General features: G+C 33.1%; 1 protein-coding gene across 1 annotated transcript in view; it reads right to left on the bottom strand.

Moving 5' to 3' along the window:
- Positions 1–17264, bottom strand: part of ezra (ezrin a) — a 36492-nt gene extending 19228 nt beyond the window's left edge. Inside the window, 3 exon segments of the mRNA NM_001020490.1 lie at positions 2413–2508; positions 7440–7523; positions 17167–17264. Of these exon segments, the coding sequence (NP_001018326.1) occupies positions 2413–2508; positions 7440–7523; positions 17167–17178 (192 nt within the window). The 5' untranslated portion in view covers positions 17179–17264.
- Positions 17265–20093: the final 2829 nt, after the last annotated feature.

Here is a 20093-nt window from a genome sequence, read left to right as displayed (position 1 = left end):
CAGTGCTAAAATCTTTGTAATGTCTGATAAACAATAGGTGACTAGTTAAACAACAACATTTGTTTTTAAACTATCACTGAAAATGTTATTAACATATTATTAATATGCTTTTAACAGTATTAACATTAATTACAGATTTCATACACATTTTTACTACTAAAATTCCATGACTTTTCCAAGACTTTTTCCAGAACTTTCAAGTACATTTTCATGACGTATTGTTTCATGTAATGTCTATATATACATGGTAAATATTAAGAAAAACAATGACGTTTAAATGTATTACAGCATATCATAGAGCACGCAACAATCTATTTTTTCTTTCAATCTGTTTTTATATCTTATGTAAAATTAATTTTGATAATGCTTACACAGCACTAACTATGTGAGAGCAAGTTTTTTGCCAAAAACAGAAAGTAAGTAAAGACAACTAACCTATATTCAAGTTGCACAATATATTGTTTCTGCATCAATATCGCAATGTGTGCATCCGCAATAATCACACTGCAGGATTTGCAAACATGTGAGTATAGTTTAATATAGAGTTTAATCATAATGGAGTAAAGGTTTATCATCTGCATGCATTTTTAAAGAGATAGTCCACCTAAATATTCCTTACCATTTACATTACACCCTTCACTTGTTTCAAACACTTTTCTTTTTTTGTTAAATGAACACAAAAAGAATCTAATTTAATAACTTCTATAGTATTGAAACAAGTGAAGTGTGACTAAATAGTGAGTACATTTTAATCTTTGAGTAAACTGTCCCTTTAAGGCCTGTGACTGTGTGAACATTTCACATTTTAAAACATCCGGCCACAAGACTTGTTTTGAAATTTGAATAAAGAATAAATAATATACAAGGAAGACTATGCAGTGTTGATTATTCTTTTACATTTACATTTAGTCATTTAGCAGACGCTTTTATTCAAAGCGACTTATAAATGAGGACAAGGAGGCAATTTACACAACTATACGAGCAACAATGAATAAGTGCTGTAGGCAAGTTTCAGGTATGTAAAATGTAAGAAGCAAAACATTAGTCAATTTTTTGTTGTTTTTTTAAAACAGTTAGCGGTGGAGCCAGAGAGGCAATTGCAGATTGGAAAGTAAAGTGGAGACTAAATAGTTGAGTTTTTAGTCGTTTCTTGAAGACAGCGAGTGACTTTGCCGTTCTGATGCAGTTAAGGAGTTCATTCCACCAACATGCCAGATTGAATGCGAGAGTTCGGGAAAGTGATTTCTTCCCTCTTTGGGATGGAACCACGAGGCGACGTTCATTCACAGAATGCAAGTTTCTGGAGGGCACATAAATCTGCAGAAGTGAGAGCAGATAAGGAGGAGCAAAGCCAGAAGTCGCTTTGTAGGCAAACATCAGAGCTTTGAATTTGATGCGAGCAGCAACTGGCAGCCAGTGCAAACGGATGAGTAGCGGAGTGACATGTGCTCTTTTAGGTTCATTAAAGACCACTCATGCTGCTGCGTTCTGAAGCAGCTGAAGAGGCTTGATAGAGTTAGCTGGAAGCCCGGCTAATAGAGAGTTGCAATAGTCCAGTTTGGAGAGAACAAGAGCTTGAACAAGGAGTTGAGCTGCATGTTCAGATAAGAAGGGTCGGATCTTTCTGATGTTATAGAGAATCTGCACGATCGAGCAGTTCTAGAAATGTTGTCAGAGAAGTTTAGCTGGTCATCAATCGTTACTCCAAGCTCTTTCACCATTTTGGATGTAGTAATGGTTGCCCCATCCATCTGGATTGAAGTTATGATGTAGAGTCGGGTTGGCAGAAACTTCAAGCATTTCTGTTTTCGTGAGGTTAAGCTGAAGAATATGATCTTTCATCCAGTGTGAAATGTCTGACAGGCAGGCGGAGATGCGAGCTGGAACCGAGGGATCATCAGGGTGAAAAGAGAGGTATCTGATATAGATATTCAATATCTGTACCTAAATAGTGAATCCCTGAAAACTTTCATTCATTTTTATCTTGACTATATTTTATTTATCTATGCTTGTAATTTATTTGTTATATATTATTCTAGACTTACTCCTCTACAAAATCCCCCCAAATCTTGTTAAATCATCAGGTAAAATTGTATTCACATCGCAATATATATCACAGAAATAAAAATATCAGATTTTTCCCATATCGCGCTGCCCTAATTCAACTATACAGATATTTGTTAAACTAATTTCCATGACTTTTCCGAAACTTTGTGGGTTTTTCTGTTTTTCCAAAACTTTTCCAGGCCTGGAAAATGCCATGTCAAAAATCCATGACTTTTCCAGGTTTTCCATAACCGTATGAACCCTGTAATTCAGCATTTTAATATCAAGCATTTATTATTTATTATATATGCAAATTGCAAACACAAAACATCTTTTGTATACCGATAAATACATGATAAGGAATACCTTCTTGTCCAGTTTCAGCCATGTCAGAAAGCCTTTGTTGTCTGTGAACTGCAAACCGAAGTACCAGATCTCACGCAAACCCACCGTCTTAACCACCTGAAAACGGATCAGATTCAGCTTCTTACGCATGTGACCAACACAACACAATGAATCAAAGCTGCGATATCAATATATATGACGCATTTTTGAAACACAATACAGAATCACCTCAGCACTTAATAAAAAGCATGACGTTATGTTGTAGGTTAAACAATGGGAGAATCTCTACTTCAGTAAAAGTTTGTGTTATCCACAGGGAGGGAAACCACCACCCAACCCATCTCCTTATCAGTTATGTGTGTACAAATAAAGGCAGAGATGGTGTTCTCCACCTTGCCGTTATATTCCATATGTCCTGTATTATCACGAACCTCACTAATCACCATAATAAGATAGTGCAGCATTACTAATCTTAACAGTATCTGAAAAATGATTTACACCCAGTGACGGCAGTCATGAGCATGAATTCGGGTGTGACTAACAAAAGCAAAATGCAATTAGTGACAGAGTTTCGTTACAAAAAGAAAAAGAGTCTTAAAAATAGTTTACAAGTTGCTACAAGTTGATGAGTCATTGTGGTAGGATATTGTGTGTGTGGCAGTTTAAATAGTAGATACTAATAAACAAGCACATATGTGTATCCTCTTGCTAGGATTTTTTTATAGGTCTTCCTATTGCAAGTGAAACTATTAAAACGCCCCCTCATCCATATTTAAAGTGGAGAAAAAGTACATGTTAGTACATAATTTTAATGCTATTAAAGTAAATGTATAGTAAATGCTATAAATAAAAGTTGTAAGGTGATTTTAATGAGTTTTATGTTTTTTATTTTTATTTTCAGACTTCCACAATTAAAGTGTTAAATTAAAACTTTCATCATGTATTTTTTAATTACGGTAAGTTAGTTCAAATCTGTAAAATAACAGGGTTTCTTTGAACACATATGGGACATTCTACCAGAAACGTACATTATCTGTTCCTGAATTAAAAACACACACTACCGGTTAAAAGTGTGAGGTCCGTGTGATTTTTAAATGTTTTAAAATAAGCTTCTCCTGCTCACCAAGACTGCCTTTATGTCATCAAAAATACAGTACAATTGTAAAATTGTGAAATGTTATTGCACTATAAAATAACTTAATTAGTTTATAATTTATTTAAAAATCTATTCCAGGTTTAATGATGAAATTTAAGCTTCATTTAGTCTTCAGAATCACATGATTCTCCAGAAATATTATTATTATTATTATTATTATTATTATTATTAATGAAATTGTAATAAAAGTAATAATGACTGGAGTAATAATAAGAAAGCAGTTATTTAAAACTTTAATAAATATTAAACAATTGAACAATTTTTTTTACATTTAATAAATGCCGCCTTGATAAACAGACTAATTTGAGAAAAAAAAAAAACCTGACTATTTGATATAAATATAATGAATAAAAAGTATTTCATCCTAACAAAATTCTAAAATGGATTGATGGTTGATTTCTGTGAGTCGTTCTTTAAATGAATGTCAGGAATTCTCAGATGTTCTTTTCTTTATTAAAAACACTTTACAAATGTACAAACCCTGTCATTGTCCTTCTCCTCAGCCCAATTGAACCTACAGCTTCAACAGTTTTGTTATGCTAAAAACTTTAATTTAGAAAAAAAACTTCAGAAATAGCAAGTTTAAGTTGTTACCATTTACATCAATTGATTAAAAATATGAAATTTAAATAAATTCATTCATTCATTCATTTTCTTTATGGCTTAGTCCCTTTAATAATCAGGGGTAATCAGCGTAATGAACCGCAAACTTATCCAGCATATGTTTTACGCAGCGGACGCTTTTATTCCAGCTGCAACCCAACAATGGGAAACACCCATACACACTCATTCACAGACATAGACTATGGCTAATTTAGCATATTCAATTCACCAATACCGCATGTATTTGAACTCCACACAGAAAAGGCGATTGACCAAGTCAGCGCTCACACCAGCGACCTTCTTGCTGTGGGGCGATTGTGCTACCCACTGCGCCACCTTGATGCCAATTATGAATAAATTCTACAAATAAATACTATTTTATAATTGTCCCCATGTTTCTGTCAGCCCTATTTGCATTAAATTTAACATAAAATGCGTGCAATACACCTTTAAGGCTATAAGGGACATAATTTGACAGTGAACATGGATGCATTCCATCATTAAATTGTAGGATTTTATGCTTGTTTTGTATGATTTTTTTAGAAAGAAAAGCTTAAAAGTCAGGCCCTGTCACATTTTTATTAGTGAAAATGTACATTTCTGGTAGAATGTCCCTTATATGATGACTTTAATGAATGTGTTTCATCACAATAATCTAGGAAAGATTCAACTGTAAAGCTAATCATTTAAAAAAAACATAAAATAAAAGCAAACCTTTTAATTTAAACAAGGAAAATGTCAAATTACTGCTTTTTTCTATAAAACTTTCATCTAAAATATCTGTAAAATGCACACAGTTAAAGTCAGAATTATTAGCCCCCTAAATAATTTTTCCCCATTTTCTGTTTAAAGGAAAGATTTTTTCCACACATTTCTAAAGATAATAGTTTTAATAACTGATTTCTAATAACTGATTTATTTTATCTTTGCCATGATGACTAAATAATATTTGATTAGATATTTTTCAGGACATTTCTATACAGCTTAAAGTGACATTTAAAGGCTTAACTAGGTTAATTATGTTAACTAGGCAGGTTAGGGTAATTAGGAAAGTTATTGTATAACGATGGCCTTTTTGTAAACTATCGAGAAAAAATATATTGCTTAAAAGGGCTTATAATTTTGATCTTCAAATGTTTTTTTTTAAATAAAAATATAAATAAATAAATAAAAAATATTATCAGACATACTGTGAAAATGTCCTTGCTCTGTTAAACATCCTTTGAGAAATATTTAAAAATGAAAAAATAATCAAAAGGGGTTTAATAATTCTGACTTCAACTGTATATATTTGCATTTTATTCGCATAAAGATATTTTCTGTAATTTTACAGTTTTTGTTTGAAAACCATGACTTTTTTCACAGAGTAGATCACCCAAAACTTAAATTTGGTGTTATTTTACTCCGCTTCGACCCATCCAATATGTATTTTCGTAGAACAGTAAAGAAGAGTTTTTAGCTGAAACTGTGGTCTGAATTTGGATCATTCATAAAGTGTTACTCATAGATAGGTTATCATTGCTGTGAAAATCAGGTTATGTAATAGCTTCTGACAGTACATTGCATTACATTACAGTCTCAGACACTTCAGCATTCTTGTGTTCTTGTGTAACGTCATCATCAACCTTCAAAGTTCAGTTCCAAAACTCAAGACCGCAAGACTGGAGGATGCATGAAGGTTCCCGGATGTGTTCTTGATATCGAGGATGCGTGGACGCAGACTTGAGCACCGAACTCACTCTGGAAGTCCCAAAAGTGATTGCAGCAGAACAAAGGAGGTAAGAAGTGCAACATTCTATACCTGTTAATTATTAAAGTTCAGCGATATAACCTATTTATCTCAGGAGTTTCCCTAAATGAGATGGTGATAGTAAACATTCACAATGAAAATCTTTATAAAGACATAAACAAATTAAGGGAGTTTATATGCTGAAATTCATATTGAAATCTGTTTTATTTGTATTGAGCAACGTATATTTGTAAAGTTTTTGTATGTTATATATTGTAAAAAGGAAAAACAATAAACCGTTGTATGAATGCTGTAATTTTTAAATAAATTTCTGTTAAAAATGCATGAAGGTCATGTGACCTTTCATTTCTCACAGGACGCGTTCACAGTTTTCACCGTCTCCAGAGTTTGTCTTTCTGAGTTAACCTGACAAGACCCCTCTCCACGAAAACGCCAGTCTGTTCTCTGCATTCTTGGAATTGAGAAACAGCCTTTGTTTCTGGTTCAAATAAGTGATTAGCCTGTTGATTTATGTAATCACACAATGATGTAATGTACACACAATTATACTATTGCAGTATCCAATAATGAATTAGGGATACTTTGACAAAAGCTTTTAGAGTGCATAAAGTCTTCATCAGCTCACCTTTTTACATGAAAACCATGAGAAACCATCAAAACTTCAATTTCACCCCTTTATTTGAATGCTTTATGTATGTCTTACATGTCATTATATATTATACATGTGTGTTGCATATATTGATCACACTTCAATATTAGCGAGAGTTGAATGAGACTGACTTTGACTGCAAAAACTGACTTTGTAGTATCTTAAATTCTTTAAATTTGCATCAGAGTGACTGTATAAACGTGAGTTTTGATTGAGTGACTTATAGCAAACCATAGTTTCAGATGGTTCTGCCTAATCTGGTGAGCTGGTTCATCCAGTTCACTAAAAAGAACTGTTTGTTCACAAACCGGACATCATCCCAAACTGTCTGCCTGGGGCTGTAGGTTATAATGTTGTTCATAATCTTCATACTCATAACCCTACAATATACATATTGCAGGGGCAGCACGGTGACTCAGTGGTTAGTACTGTTGCCTTTCAGCCAGAAGGTTGCTGGTTTAAGTTCCAGCTGGACCAGGAGGCATTTCTTGAAGTCCAAAGATATAGGTGAATTGGATAAATTAAACTAGCTCTACTGTATGAGTATTTGTGTGAATTGTCAAAATTGTTTGTGCATTTGTAAATAGTAATTGGTGGTTCATCAGGGCGACCCCTGATTAAGCAGACACTACAGCTGAATGAGTGAGTGATTCTTATAGTAATGGTAACTATTGACTTGCAATGTTCAAAGTAGCAGCTAAAAAGAAACTTCTTTAATGTTCTGCTGAAGAAAAAAAGTCTGCTACATCTTAGATGGTCTGAGGGGTAAATTAACAAGCTTTTTTTCATTTTTGAATGAACTATTCCTTTACAATTTACATAACAGCAGGAATTCATCATTGGTCAAGCTTTTCAAAATAATGAGGGAGATTTCAATATTACATGTTTACCTGTTCAAAAAGTTGTTTTCCTGTTGTAACCGACTGGATTGCAAATTCCAGCTCGGCGTCCATTGTTGTGACGCGGACATTGATCTGCAAAGAACAGACACAAGTGAGCGGCCTTTCATTGGCACTAAATCAATCAAGTGGAATCAAATAAAACTAAAAAAATGTGTTGGTGTCAAAAACAAAAAAAAGATTTTAAGCATCAAAATATCGAACTTATCATTGTAATAAATGTGAAATGTAATGTTGGATATGTACAATGTGTATGTAAAATGTAATAAATTATTAATATGATGCCCAATGCTATTCAATATACTGACAGGTATATTTGCAAAGGAAATAGACAGGCATATTGAAAAAAAGAATCACTTGCTAAAAATACTAATACTAATGAAATGTTATGTTAATTACTTATGCCACTATCATTCAGCAATAACCTTTTCATCATTTAAAATATAATACTGTATAATTTATTATTTTTTCTTTTGTGTGTGTTTAATTAATAAATACAGGTCAGAATAAGTATGTTGTTTCATTTTTACAATTAAAAATATGGGTTTTCTGTTACTTTTTCCACCCATATTTTTTATTACACAAAAGTTACTTTGTATGCATTTATATAAACACTTGCACATTTCATTTGGTGCACACACCATAATGGGACAACTCATCTTTAAACCTGACATTTGTACAGAAATATAAAATATGCCATTGCTGTTTTTCTGTCTCAAAAATTGTCCTATTCCAGACTTGTACTTGTACATTGCACAATGTACTTTCATTGTGTACTAAGGGCTCTATTTTGAGGATCCAGGCGCAAAAGCATTAAGGATGTGTCCAAATCCACTTTTGCTATTTTAAGGATGGAAAAATCTGCTTTGCGCCATGGTGCATGGTCTAACAGGGTTGAGCTTATTTTCTTAATGAGTTATAGGTGTGTTTTGAGAATAAACCAATCAGAGTCTCATCTCCCATTCCCTTTAAGAGTCAGTTGTGTCGCGCCATGGTGCATTTGCTATTTACATGGCGGACTTTGTAAGTGGAAAAACTGAATGCTTTACTAGAGAGAAAACAGTTAAACAAGAGCATCTACAGTGCGAGATCAGAGATGAGCCTCCTCATTATTTGCTTTCACTTTCACTCTCGTGGATAGGGAAACGTGTTGTATGCAGACATCCATTAGCCTATACATAGTTAATGTCATTTATTAAGCACAAAGATTTGTTTCAAAACTATTTCTAAATTCAGTTCTAATTTCCAGCAAAGGAATAAATGAACAATAATTACAAAGTGTGGTCAAAAAACTAATTGATTTTCAGATACACATGCTGTGCCCCATATGATCTAAAACCTGACAGGTGGGCAAATCTAAGCTAGTTTTAATAAAACAAATATAAATTTGCATATAATAAATAATTCTGCTAATAATAATAACATTATATAAAAACAAATTGTCATGAATAAACTAAAAAAGCCCCCCGAGATGAAAAAGGCATGGAGGCGGTGGTTTTTAGCTAGAAAATAATAATTTTTGTAATATTTTAATTCTTTAATTATTTTTCTTTTGTAAAGATATTTGTGTATTGCTTTACATCCTGTGTGTATTAAGCAATGTGTAAGTGAGGGGCACAACTAACGCGCTCTGCGCTGGACTGTAGACCAGCTTTGATCTGGTCTATTGTGCAGCCTATTATAGTTCCTCAAAATAGCAACTTGCCAGCAATGTGCCGCAGCACGCCTCCTTTTTTAGACCAGAACGCCTATGGGCACACAAATGAGCGCAAATGCATTTGCTATTTAAGCGTGCTGCAAAACGTCAAAACGACTCTTGCGCCGAGCTGAAACTAGCAAACAACAATTGTGCCAGTGTATGCTAGGGCCCTAAGCTGCTGCTTTCTAGGCTGAGATGGCTAGAAACTGTACTCTCATTCTGGTGTAATAATTAAGGAACCTTTACTGCTATATCATGGCTGCAGCAGGTACAATATTACTCAGTGCTGAAAATCAGCCAGCTTTAAGCAGGAAAATTATAGAAGCTCTTTGCTCATTTTTGAGTGAGATGCTAATGGTCTAATCCGATTCAATGATCTATGCTAAGCTAAGCTTAAAACTGCTTCCTGTCATTTAAAAATGGTAAAACTCAGCTGGGGGAGTGGTAAAATGAGTCTATTTTAAAACAAAAAGTGCAGTGTTTAGACTTAGTAGCTTCTGCAGCACAAACGCAGATGTAGCGCTGTCTAAGTCGAGATATGGGCTGATGAAATGATCATTATTTTACAAAATATACAAATTGGTTGTTCGTATTGAAATGCCAGGGCGTTTCATTGGGACCCTGTTTCAAAAAATAGCAGTTTCACTCTTTAAAATTGTCAGTTCCTTCTGGCAAATACCTGTACAGCTAAACACATCTCTGTGTGCATGGGGCCTAAAATACATTAAATAAATGTGAGTATAGCTAATGATATACATTAATGTCAGTTTAACATAAATGATGCATGATTAATGATCAAATAGCATATATTTTGTATATTATATTATATGTTTATTTTTCTAATAAGCTAATTTGGAACATGTTTCTCATGAACATGCCATTGCAACAAAACGAAAGATGTGTTGGCCAAACTAAGGCAAAGTTAACGTTCACAATAAAATATTTGATACAGTTACGTCACACTTGTCATACCAAACATTTATTATTCATCAATCAGAAAAGCGCTTATCAGAGGCATGGTAACTATATAACATGGAGTGTAATGCCAACTAAATTACACGTCATTCCACAAATCCACAGGCAATAAAGCCTTATGAAAGATCTGCATTATCTAATAGTGAAATAGAGATAGTTACATCAGATCAATGAACATTCATAAGTATAACATTTCATGGCTGATATCTGGTATTTACTGTTTGAAAGAGATACTTTTATATTTAAAAAATGTTCTCTTGTGAACAAAACCAGCTCTAAAAAACAATCCTCATTTTCTCTGGATTTATGGTTTATTGGTATGTAGTTGAGTAAAACATTCAAGAAAAAGTGTTAATTTAGGCATTTTTTACATAAAATTTCTAAAAAGGATTATATTAATTATTTTAAAAAACACATACCCAGTGCTTTAAGAAGAATTTAAAAATCTGTATTTCTTGGTATAATCCTGATTTTAAATCACAACTTATAAATATTAATTTTCTGAAAAGTAAAAAAAAAAAAAACTCTAAGTGGCGATAACTGATTTGACAATTGAAAAAAACATTTTCAGATATTTGTAGAATAAAATATATACAGTGAGGGAAATAAGTGTTCACCACGTCACCATTTTAGAGATCAAGCTGAAGGAAAATGAAAGAATGAATAAAGGTGCCGTTGACTTGAAATTTGCAACAGAAGATGATAACAACCATAGAAATCCATATATGCTAAAAACAAATCTAATTAGTTTACAAGTGAAGTTATGTATTATAAAAAGGAATGACACAGGAAAAAGTTCTGAACACATGAAGAAAGGAAGGTGTAGAAAGGCACTGAAAGCCCATACAGCAGCTGAAATCTCTCAGTAGTTATTCAGCAACCCTCTCCCCTGTATTAACATGTTACACAAAGAAGCTAAAAATAAAAAACAGAGTGAACAAGTGCTTTATTTTTTTTAAACTGTCAGTAATTATGCAATCAAATATCTGTTTTCAAAAGAGACTTAGTGTAAATCTCTTGATCAATTCACGTTTGAGTCCAACACACTTTACGCAAGCTTTCATAACAACCTGCTGAACCTTGACAGAGCTTTAAAAGCATTGTCAAAGTTACACAATCTTCATGTGAACTTACTCTAGAGCTGTAAAGATAAACCATTCAAACTTGTGCAACAGACGTTAGCGAAGTTATTTCAGAACCATCCACAAATCAGTTCGACGCTTTCTTCCTGTTACTGGTATCTCTACACAAAGCACAAATAAAAATCTAAAATTTACGCAGGATTAGTGCACGTTTAATAGCTCTAATCATGAGAGAAGTGACAAGTGCTATAGTCCTCACACCACAGTAACTGTTACACCCTGCTGTTAGTATTTAGCCACATCAGCAGGTAAATGATCTGTGTGTTTTGACCAACACTTGTCACCTACTGCAGATCTACTGACTGCTGATCATACAAAACTGCAACAGTTTTTACACTTTTTGTTTGGCCTTGTCTCAAAAAATATCTGCGTTCGCACAAAACCACTGAAACCAACTAAAAACAATCATTACATGCCAGGCCAGTAAGTGGTGCTGTGGTTCTGCCACATCACAAAATGACCTTATTCTCCGCCGACGAGCGGGCGCTGCCATTTGAATCTTTTTGGCACGAGACTTCCGGTCTCATTCACTTTCATTCATTTTTAGACATTAAAAACTGCTCGTTTCGTTGTTTGATGTTGCAAACTGATATTTCCTTGTTGTATTATTCTACTTGGTCTGTATAGTCATGCAAACATTTGTTTGTAGAGCAAGTAGTTTGACCGTTTTTTGCCGTTTATTATTCCTTGTCATTTCTCCCATAGGCGACTGAAACGGAAGTTCTAAGACAATCGCGAAAACAGGCGCACTTCCGCATTTGAGAATAAGGTCAATACAAACATATACAATGTAGCATACACATTTATCTACAGCACTTTGGTCAGCCCTAGCTGTTTTGAAAGTGCTCAATAAACTGAATAAACTAGAACTAAACTAAAACTGTTTCAGTAAAGCTGTTACAGTATAGGCTCAATTAACAACTCTGGTTCTCCATTTTTGAGTACATTAAGCTGATCTTTGTGTCTGGAGCACTTTTAGCTTAGCTTAGCATAGGTCATTGAATCAGATCAGACAATTAGCATCTCTCTCAATAATGTTCCTATTTAAATCTTGTATCGTGTACTAAGACTAACGGAAAATGAAAAGTTTCTATTTTCTAGGCTGATATGGCTAACTTTACACTCAATCTGGCATAATAATCAAGGAACTTTTATCGCTGTACCATGGCTACAGCAGGCGCAATGATATTACACTGAAAATCAGCCAGCTTTAAATAAGAAAATTATTCCAAATTGTCCACTTGTAAATATTTTCTGCAGAGCTTGCTGAGACACCCTAGTGGGCTGGGACCCCCCTGTTGGGAACCACTGAGTTCTGATCTATCTATCTATCCATCTATATATATATATATAGAGAGAGAGAGAGAGAGAGAGAGAGAGAGAGAGAGAGAGAGAGAGAGAGAGAGAGAGAGATAGTTTAGAGTTTAGAAACTTCTAAAAGACATTTGATATTTTCTCCTAAAATGATCATTTTTTTCAGACTCCTGAATGTAGGCTCAGCCATTTTACTTTTATAATGATGAATAAGTTATTTTCTTTGCCTTTCAAGTGAAATAACTGAACATAAACATAGAAGGTTGGGAAAAATATTCATTTTAGGAGAACATTTCAGACTGCATTTGGAGGTTTTTGCATCTAAACTCTTCATATATATATATATATATATATATATATATATATATATATATATATATATATATATATATATATATATACATTTTAAACATTTTTAAAATTCAATAGATTGGATTTTACAGTTAATAGCATTATTAGTAATAGTATAAACAATTTATGGTGAAAATCATGTTAAAACAAGTTATTTTTAAAAACATTTCTGTTAACCCTACACCACAATACAATACAGTAAAAATTCTAAGTTGATGTAAAACAAAAATTAATATGCAGTTAGAAGACAACACAATATTAACATGTTTCGGCAACACTTGGGTAACACAGGGTAACTTGCCTGATGAAGGACAATATTAATGCAGTTTGAACGTTGAAAAAAATAAACAACAAAAAATTGTATATTTAATTTCAGTTTTGGTTGAAAATCATTTTAGTGCAATTTTCAGAGTTCACTGATTAGTCTGCCATAATGGAAACAAAATGCAAATGAACCTTTATCAGTGAGCCCTTAGATAGCCAGCCAGTCGTGTCAAGAGAATTTAAATCACTGCTGTCACATTATGGCATCTATATGAGAACTATTCCACACCTACAATATTATATTAGCACATACAGTCAAAGGCTAAAGTGTCATTTTAATTCTTCTTCAAATATTTCCCAAATGCTGTTTAATGCGGAGTATTTTTTTCAAAACATTTTTAAATATAATATTTTTAAAAATAATTTAATAACGTTTTTCCTATGATGACAGTACATAACATTTCACTAGTTATTTTGCAAGATATTGGTGCGCAATTTAAATTATTATTAACTAGTTTATTCATGTTAATTAGGAAAGTTAGGTAAATTAGCAGTGGCTTTTTTCATAGTCAATCGAAAACATTCATTCATTAATTTTCCTTCAGCTTAGTCCTTATTCATTAGGGGTCGCCACAGCGGAATACCATCGACTATTCTAGCATATGTTTAACGCAGTGGATGCCCTTCCAGCTGTAACCCAGTACTAGGAAACAATAAAAAAAATGGTTTCTAATAATTTTGATCCTAAGGTAAAAAGTAACTTTTATTCCAACTAAACTAAAAGAAATAAGAGTTTCGCCACAAGAAAAATACAATAGAAAATGTACTTTCTGTTAATTATCACTTTGAAAAGTATTTGAAAAAAATTGCCTTTAACTGTATCTGATTTCTTAAACCTTGTCAGTAACAAGCTGCTTATTACTTGCAACTTTAGTCTGTTTTTATCCAAATTAAATAAAAAATTATAATAAACTCAAAGCCAGCATGTCACATATAATCTCTAATCTTCAAAGCTTGTCTTCTCGGACGGATTTGTCCAAACAATGGGAACGGACGGCATGGTTAATCCAGCAGTCGCCGTCTCCATGAGCAACTACCAGAGCTGCACATTTTATCCATCCGGAAGAAAGACTTGGAGCACGTAATAACACCGCAGGACTGCTAAAAAGACATGTCTCATTTGCCTGGAAGTTCAGAGTTTCTCACAGGACGGTGCTAATTCACGCTCCTCAAGTCACAGATAAGTGTTTGCGCTCCACTCAAAAACTCTTTCTTAGGCTTAAATGAGCTTCAGGTCTAATAGTTAAAGGAAGACTTCACTGAAAAATGTACAAAAAAATTACAATAAAAAAATTACAATAAATTTTTTTAAATCTATATGGAAGTCATGTTTTCAAATACTGGGCTGTTGCTGGAAGAGCATCTGCTATATAAAACATATGCTGAATATGTTGGCAGTTCATTCCTCAGTGGCGACCCCTGATGAATAAAGGGACTAAGCCAAAGGAAAATGAATGAATGAATGAAGTCAATGGTTATCAATTTCCAGCATTCTTCAGAATTCACTGTAAAAACAATTAGTTGACTTTATTTAAAAAGTAGGTAAACCCGTTGCCTTAAAATATTTTAAGTAAATGATTAAAAACGATTATAAAACGTAACTTAAACCAACTTTATAGTACAGGTTACGATGAGTTTACTCATATTTCTAAGTCAGTTTGTCACTTCTAGATTTACACAGATTTACACACTTTTTTAGGTAAAGTAAATAATTATTTGTTACAGTGTATCTTCTTTTGTGTTCAACAGAAGAAAAACACAACTTTGTAACAAATCAAGGGTGAATTAATGACAGATTTTCATTTTTGGGTGAACTAACCCTTTAATTAATGTATTTGGGTAATTCAACGAATGGAAAAGGTTTACACAACACCCTTTCTGACTAAAACTGAAAACTTTTATACATTTATTTTTGTTTATTTCATAGTTTTTTGTTTATTTCAAGTTTGATTTTAGGGGGCTAAAAATGCACATTTTTACAAATAGAGGTTTCAAAGTGCACATTTTGGAAATCAGATTACAAGTTCAGTCAATGACATTCCCAATTACTGGCATTTTATGCACAATTCTGTGTTTTCATAAATCCACTTCAAAGTTTGTGTTGTTGTAACTGTCATCTGTGCACAAAACTGTTTTTTGTTTTTTTGTTAAACTGTTTTGTTTTTTTGTTTTTCTGTTTTAAGTACATAATTTTCGTGTAAATGTTCATTTTTTGTAAAACAAATGTTTAGATTTTTAATCTATACTTTTTTTTAGCTTTTAACCATTTTGAATCACCTTATTTTCTGTTTATTTAGTTTTTTTTTTTATTTTGTTTTTGAAATTACAAGTGCAAACTTCACAATTAAAATACAACTGACATTTATGCATGATCCTGGACAGAAAAATACATTGTTACAAATAAATTTAAAGGACATTCAATTTTAATTGAAGTACAGCACTGTTTGTTGTTATTCCATGTTATAATTAACTTTTTTTGTGCTTGATAATTGTTTACAACCACTTAACATGAAAAATTTAGCAAATCCAAAGAATCATCTTCGAATATTTTTTTTCAGTGTATTATACACTGAAAAAAAAATTATTCAAAGATGATTCCTTGGATTGGATTTACTCAATTTTTTACGTTAAGTGGCTGTAAACAATTTATTTGGGCTGAATTTAAACAAACAAATTAAGTTAAACATTATTAAATTTAATTTGTTTGTTTAAATTCAACACAAATAAATTGTTCGCAACACTTCTGCATGCAACACTTTTTTCAGTGCAGGACAAAGCTGGAAATGATATTTCTTTCAGATACTTTTAATGGATGCTGATGATAACATATAATATTACAGTTTTAAAATCTTCTGCATAAAGGTATGGTGAAATATATGCATTTTACAACATCCAAAGTTCATGAGGTATGCAGTATGAATCAACATATGCCACTAGAAAATCTCATATAATGAAGGGGAAAAAAACTCCTAATGAATAAACTGGTTTTCCAGTAACCTCTTTTGAATGTTAAGGGCAATAATTAATGTGACATCACATCCTGCTATTCACCTCACACACTAAAGTCGAAAGTATGTTCACTGCAGCACAATGTGCATTTGGCTAATCTTTTACCTGTCCTGCATTCTGCACCCATGAACACAGTGTGAACTCGCCGTCATTGTCTAAGTCTAGTTAATGTGTAAAAACTCATCTTACTCAAGAATGTTAACCAGCGAATTAAAAGTCTTCCTGAGGGTTCAGGTAATCGCTACACCTTTTGGAAAATAATTTTAGGATATAGGCATAATAATGAAGATCCAATATGACCATTAAACAATAAGATTTAAACACATTATATTGATTAATTAAACACTTTTGACTCAACATAATCCAGAATTGTGAGGAAGTAATATAATAAATGCTGATTTATCCAGATTTTCTTCACCATCATGGATATTGTAAATGGTAGCAAAATATTCACCATGGAAGCAATTTTTAGATGTATTGTAATAAATATCCGGTCACACTTTATTTTATCGCTTTTAATAAACCATTAACTATTTGAATCAATGAACTTCTAATTTGCTGTTTATTAATAGTTATTAATAGGTAGATTTAAGTAGGTCTTTGTGACAGACAAAATTAAGTAATGTATATAAATTTCAGTTTCAAAGTAACATTAATTAATGAAAACAATGACATTTAGAGGTCTGTTGTTTTAACTGACAAACAAAACGACCAACTTCAACGTACTATTCAAAGGACAAGCAAACAATTGACATGTTAGTAAGGTATAATAGACATGGCTGCTGTAATAAGATATCTGATACACAAAATTGTTATGTAAAGTAGTTTATTGATATGCCGGTCGCCACTTGTGACACTGTTATCTGGTTTTTACGTGTAAAAAAATAAAAGCAGAAGTACTTACAGGCTTCGGCATTGTGAGTCTTTTAAGGGGAGCCGCTGAAGACAGAAACCTGAGACGCGCGCGGGACCTTTAACAGGCTGTGTGTTGAACGCCGATCTGAACACTGGACGCTAGATACTCATTTCTGACTCATTTTCGATAGATGGTGTCAAAGCCTCGCCCCAGTGATAGCTACGATAAGTTAGTTAGACAGGTCGAGTTAAAGAGTGCCAGCGGGTCTCTGCTAAACCGCGCACCTGCGCCGTAAACTCGACCTTTGCTCGCGGGCTCGCGCTCCTCACGGCGACGCGACGCAATCGGAGCGCGTTCACGTTCCCGTTGCTTTGAATGGAATGGTTCTTGTCCTGCTGTGGCATAGGTAATCATCATAGGAGCGTTTTTAACTGCTCACTGTCACATTATTACAACATTAGTCCGTTCACACTGGGCGGAGAAAACATGGGTGCGGTTAAAACTGATAATCTAGTGCAATATCTGAGCAGTTAGGATGTACTATATTCACTTCAGAGAGGCTAAAAAAAAATAAAGTGAAACACATGATGCGTAAAATTGACTTTTCATATTGTGAAACTTTAAACATTTATTTTGCCTATTGGATTGTTTATTTTAGTCTTATTTTAAAATATGTTCCATCAATAATTTATTTCTTAAATTCCTAAATATATACTTTTAATCTACTTATTATTTGTGGGCGTGTGTGTGTGTGTGTGTGTGTGTGTGTGTGTGTGTGTGTGTGTGTGTGTGTGTGTGTGTTGTTTTTATCCATTCATTTTCTTTTCGGCTTAGTCTCTTTATTAATCTGGGGTCGCCACAGCGGAATGAACCGCCAACTTGAACAGCTGCAACCCATCACTGGGCAACATCCATTCACAATTATTCCCAGACATACACTACAGATAATTTAGCTTACCCAATTCACCTGTACCACATGCCTTTGGACTTGTGGGAGAAACCGCAGCACCCGGAGGAAACCCACGTGAACGCAGGGAGAACATGCAAACTCCTCACAGAAATGCCAACTGACCCAGCCGAGGCTCGACCCAGCGACCTTCTTGCTGTGAGGCAACACAGCACTACCTACTGCGTCACTGCGTCGCCGCATTATTTTCAATAAAGAAGAATTTTAAGTACATTTTTAAAAACAATGCAATTTGTTTAAATTTGTTCTATCTATAAAGCTCTAATAACATTTCTCCAAATTGTAAAATAAAAAGTAGAGTCATTTAGAAGGTTTTTTTTTTTGTTGAGCTGCATGTACAAAATAATGATTGTTTAGGATGTCTTCACAGACACCTTAAATTGAAAACAATTATTTATTTTATTTACTAAAGGTAAGTGGTTACAAACAATTTTTATAAACTCAATTTAAACAAACATTTTAAGCCGTACATAACTACATTGAATTTGTTTGTTTAAATTCAGCACTGGTTTCCCCCACAAGTCCAAAGACATGTGGTGTAGGTGAACTGGGTAAGCTAAAATGTCTGTAGTGTATGTGTGTGAATGAGAGTGTATGGGTATTTATCTGTGATGGGTTGCAGCTGGAAGGGCATCTGCTGTGTAAAACATACTCTGGATAAGTTTGTGGTTCATTCCGCTGTGGCAACCCCAGAATAATAAAGGGAATAAGCTGAAAAGAAAATGAATGAATGAATTAATTAATTAATTAATTAATGTTTGCAGATGCCACTTGGCTTATCAATAAAGCTTTGCATGCTTATTAAAAAAAATCTGAAGTAGGTTAAAAGTATTTGCAAAGACTTTCTGGGGAAATTTCCAACATTATTTGTTGGTGCTTGGTACTTGGTTTGACATTTAGTAATCTAATGTAGGGCTATTAGTTCTCAATGCGTGTCACGACCTATTAGCAGTGACAGTATGGGAAGAAAAGGTCGTCTACATGTTTGAGAGATCATATCATGTTGCAAACCTTACAATGTCAAAATCGTTCTTATGATTCAGTTTGTTAAAAAAATACACAAACTCAGGAGTTTTATTGGTTTGAAACAGTCTGATATATATATACATAAATTGGGGAAAAATAAACAAGAGGGCTAATAATTCAGGGGGCTAAAAATTCTGACTTCGACTGTATACAGATAATAGTTTTAATAACTCATCTCTAATAACTGATTTATTTTATCTTTGCCATGATGACAGTAAATAATATTTTACTAGATATTTTTCAAGACACTTCTATACAGCTTAAAGTAAAATTTAAAGGCTTAACTAGGTTACTTAGGTTAACTAGGCTGGTTAGGGTAATTAGGCAAGATATTGTATAACGACTGTTTGTTCTGTAGACTGTTAAAAAAAATATAGCTTAAAGAGGCTAATAATTTTGTCATTTAAATGGTGTTCAAAAAAGTTAAAAACGCTTTTATTCTAGCCTAAATAAAAAAAAATTAAGACTTTCTCCAGAAGAAAAAAATATTATCAGACATACTGTGAAAATGTCCTTGCTCTGTTAAAAAGAAATTGAAAAATATTTGAAAAAAGAAAAAAAATTAAAGGAGGGCTAATAATTCTGACTTTATATAACCATTATTATACAATAACTTGCCTAATTACTCTATCCTGCCTAGTTAACCCAATTAACCTAGTTAAGCCTTTAAATGTCACTTTAAGCTGTATAGAAGTGTCTTGAAAAATATCTAGTCAAATATTATTTAATGTCATCATGGCAAAGATAAAATAAATCAGTTATTAGAAATGAGTTATTAAAACTATTGTTTAGAAATGTGTTGAAGAAATCTTCTCTCCGTTAAACAGAAATTGAGGAAAAATAAACAGGTGGCTAATAATTCTGATTGCAACTGCATATATGTATATTTATATACGTATTATTACTTTGTAATAAAAAGATTTTTTAAACATTTTAACATGATAATTCATCTTATGCAATAAACTGATGAAAAAGAATTTAA

This window comes from Danio rerio, chromosome 17, assembly GCF_052040795.2.
Source record: "Danio rerio strain M-AB ecotype USA chromosome 17, GRCz13ab, whole genome shotgun sequence".
NCBI lineage: Eukaryota > Metazoa > Chordata > Actinopteri > Cypriniformes > Danionidae > Danio > Danio rerio.
Note: the sequence above shows the minus strand (reverse complement) of the source record. Positions and strands in the feature narration are given on the sequence as shown.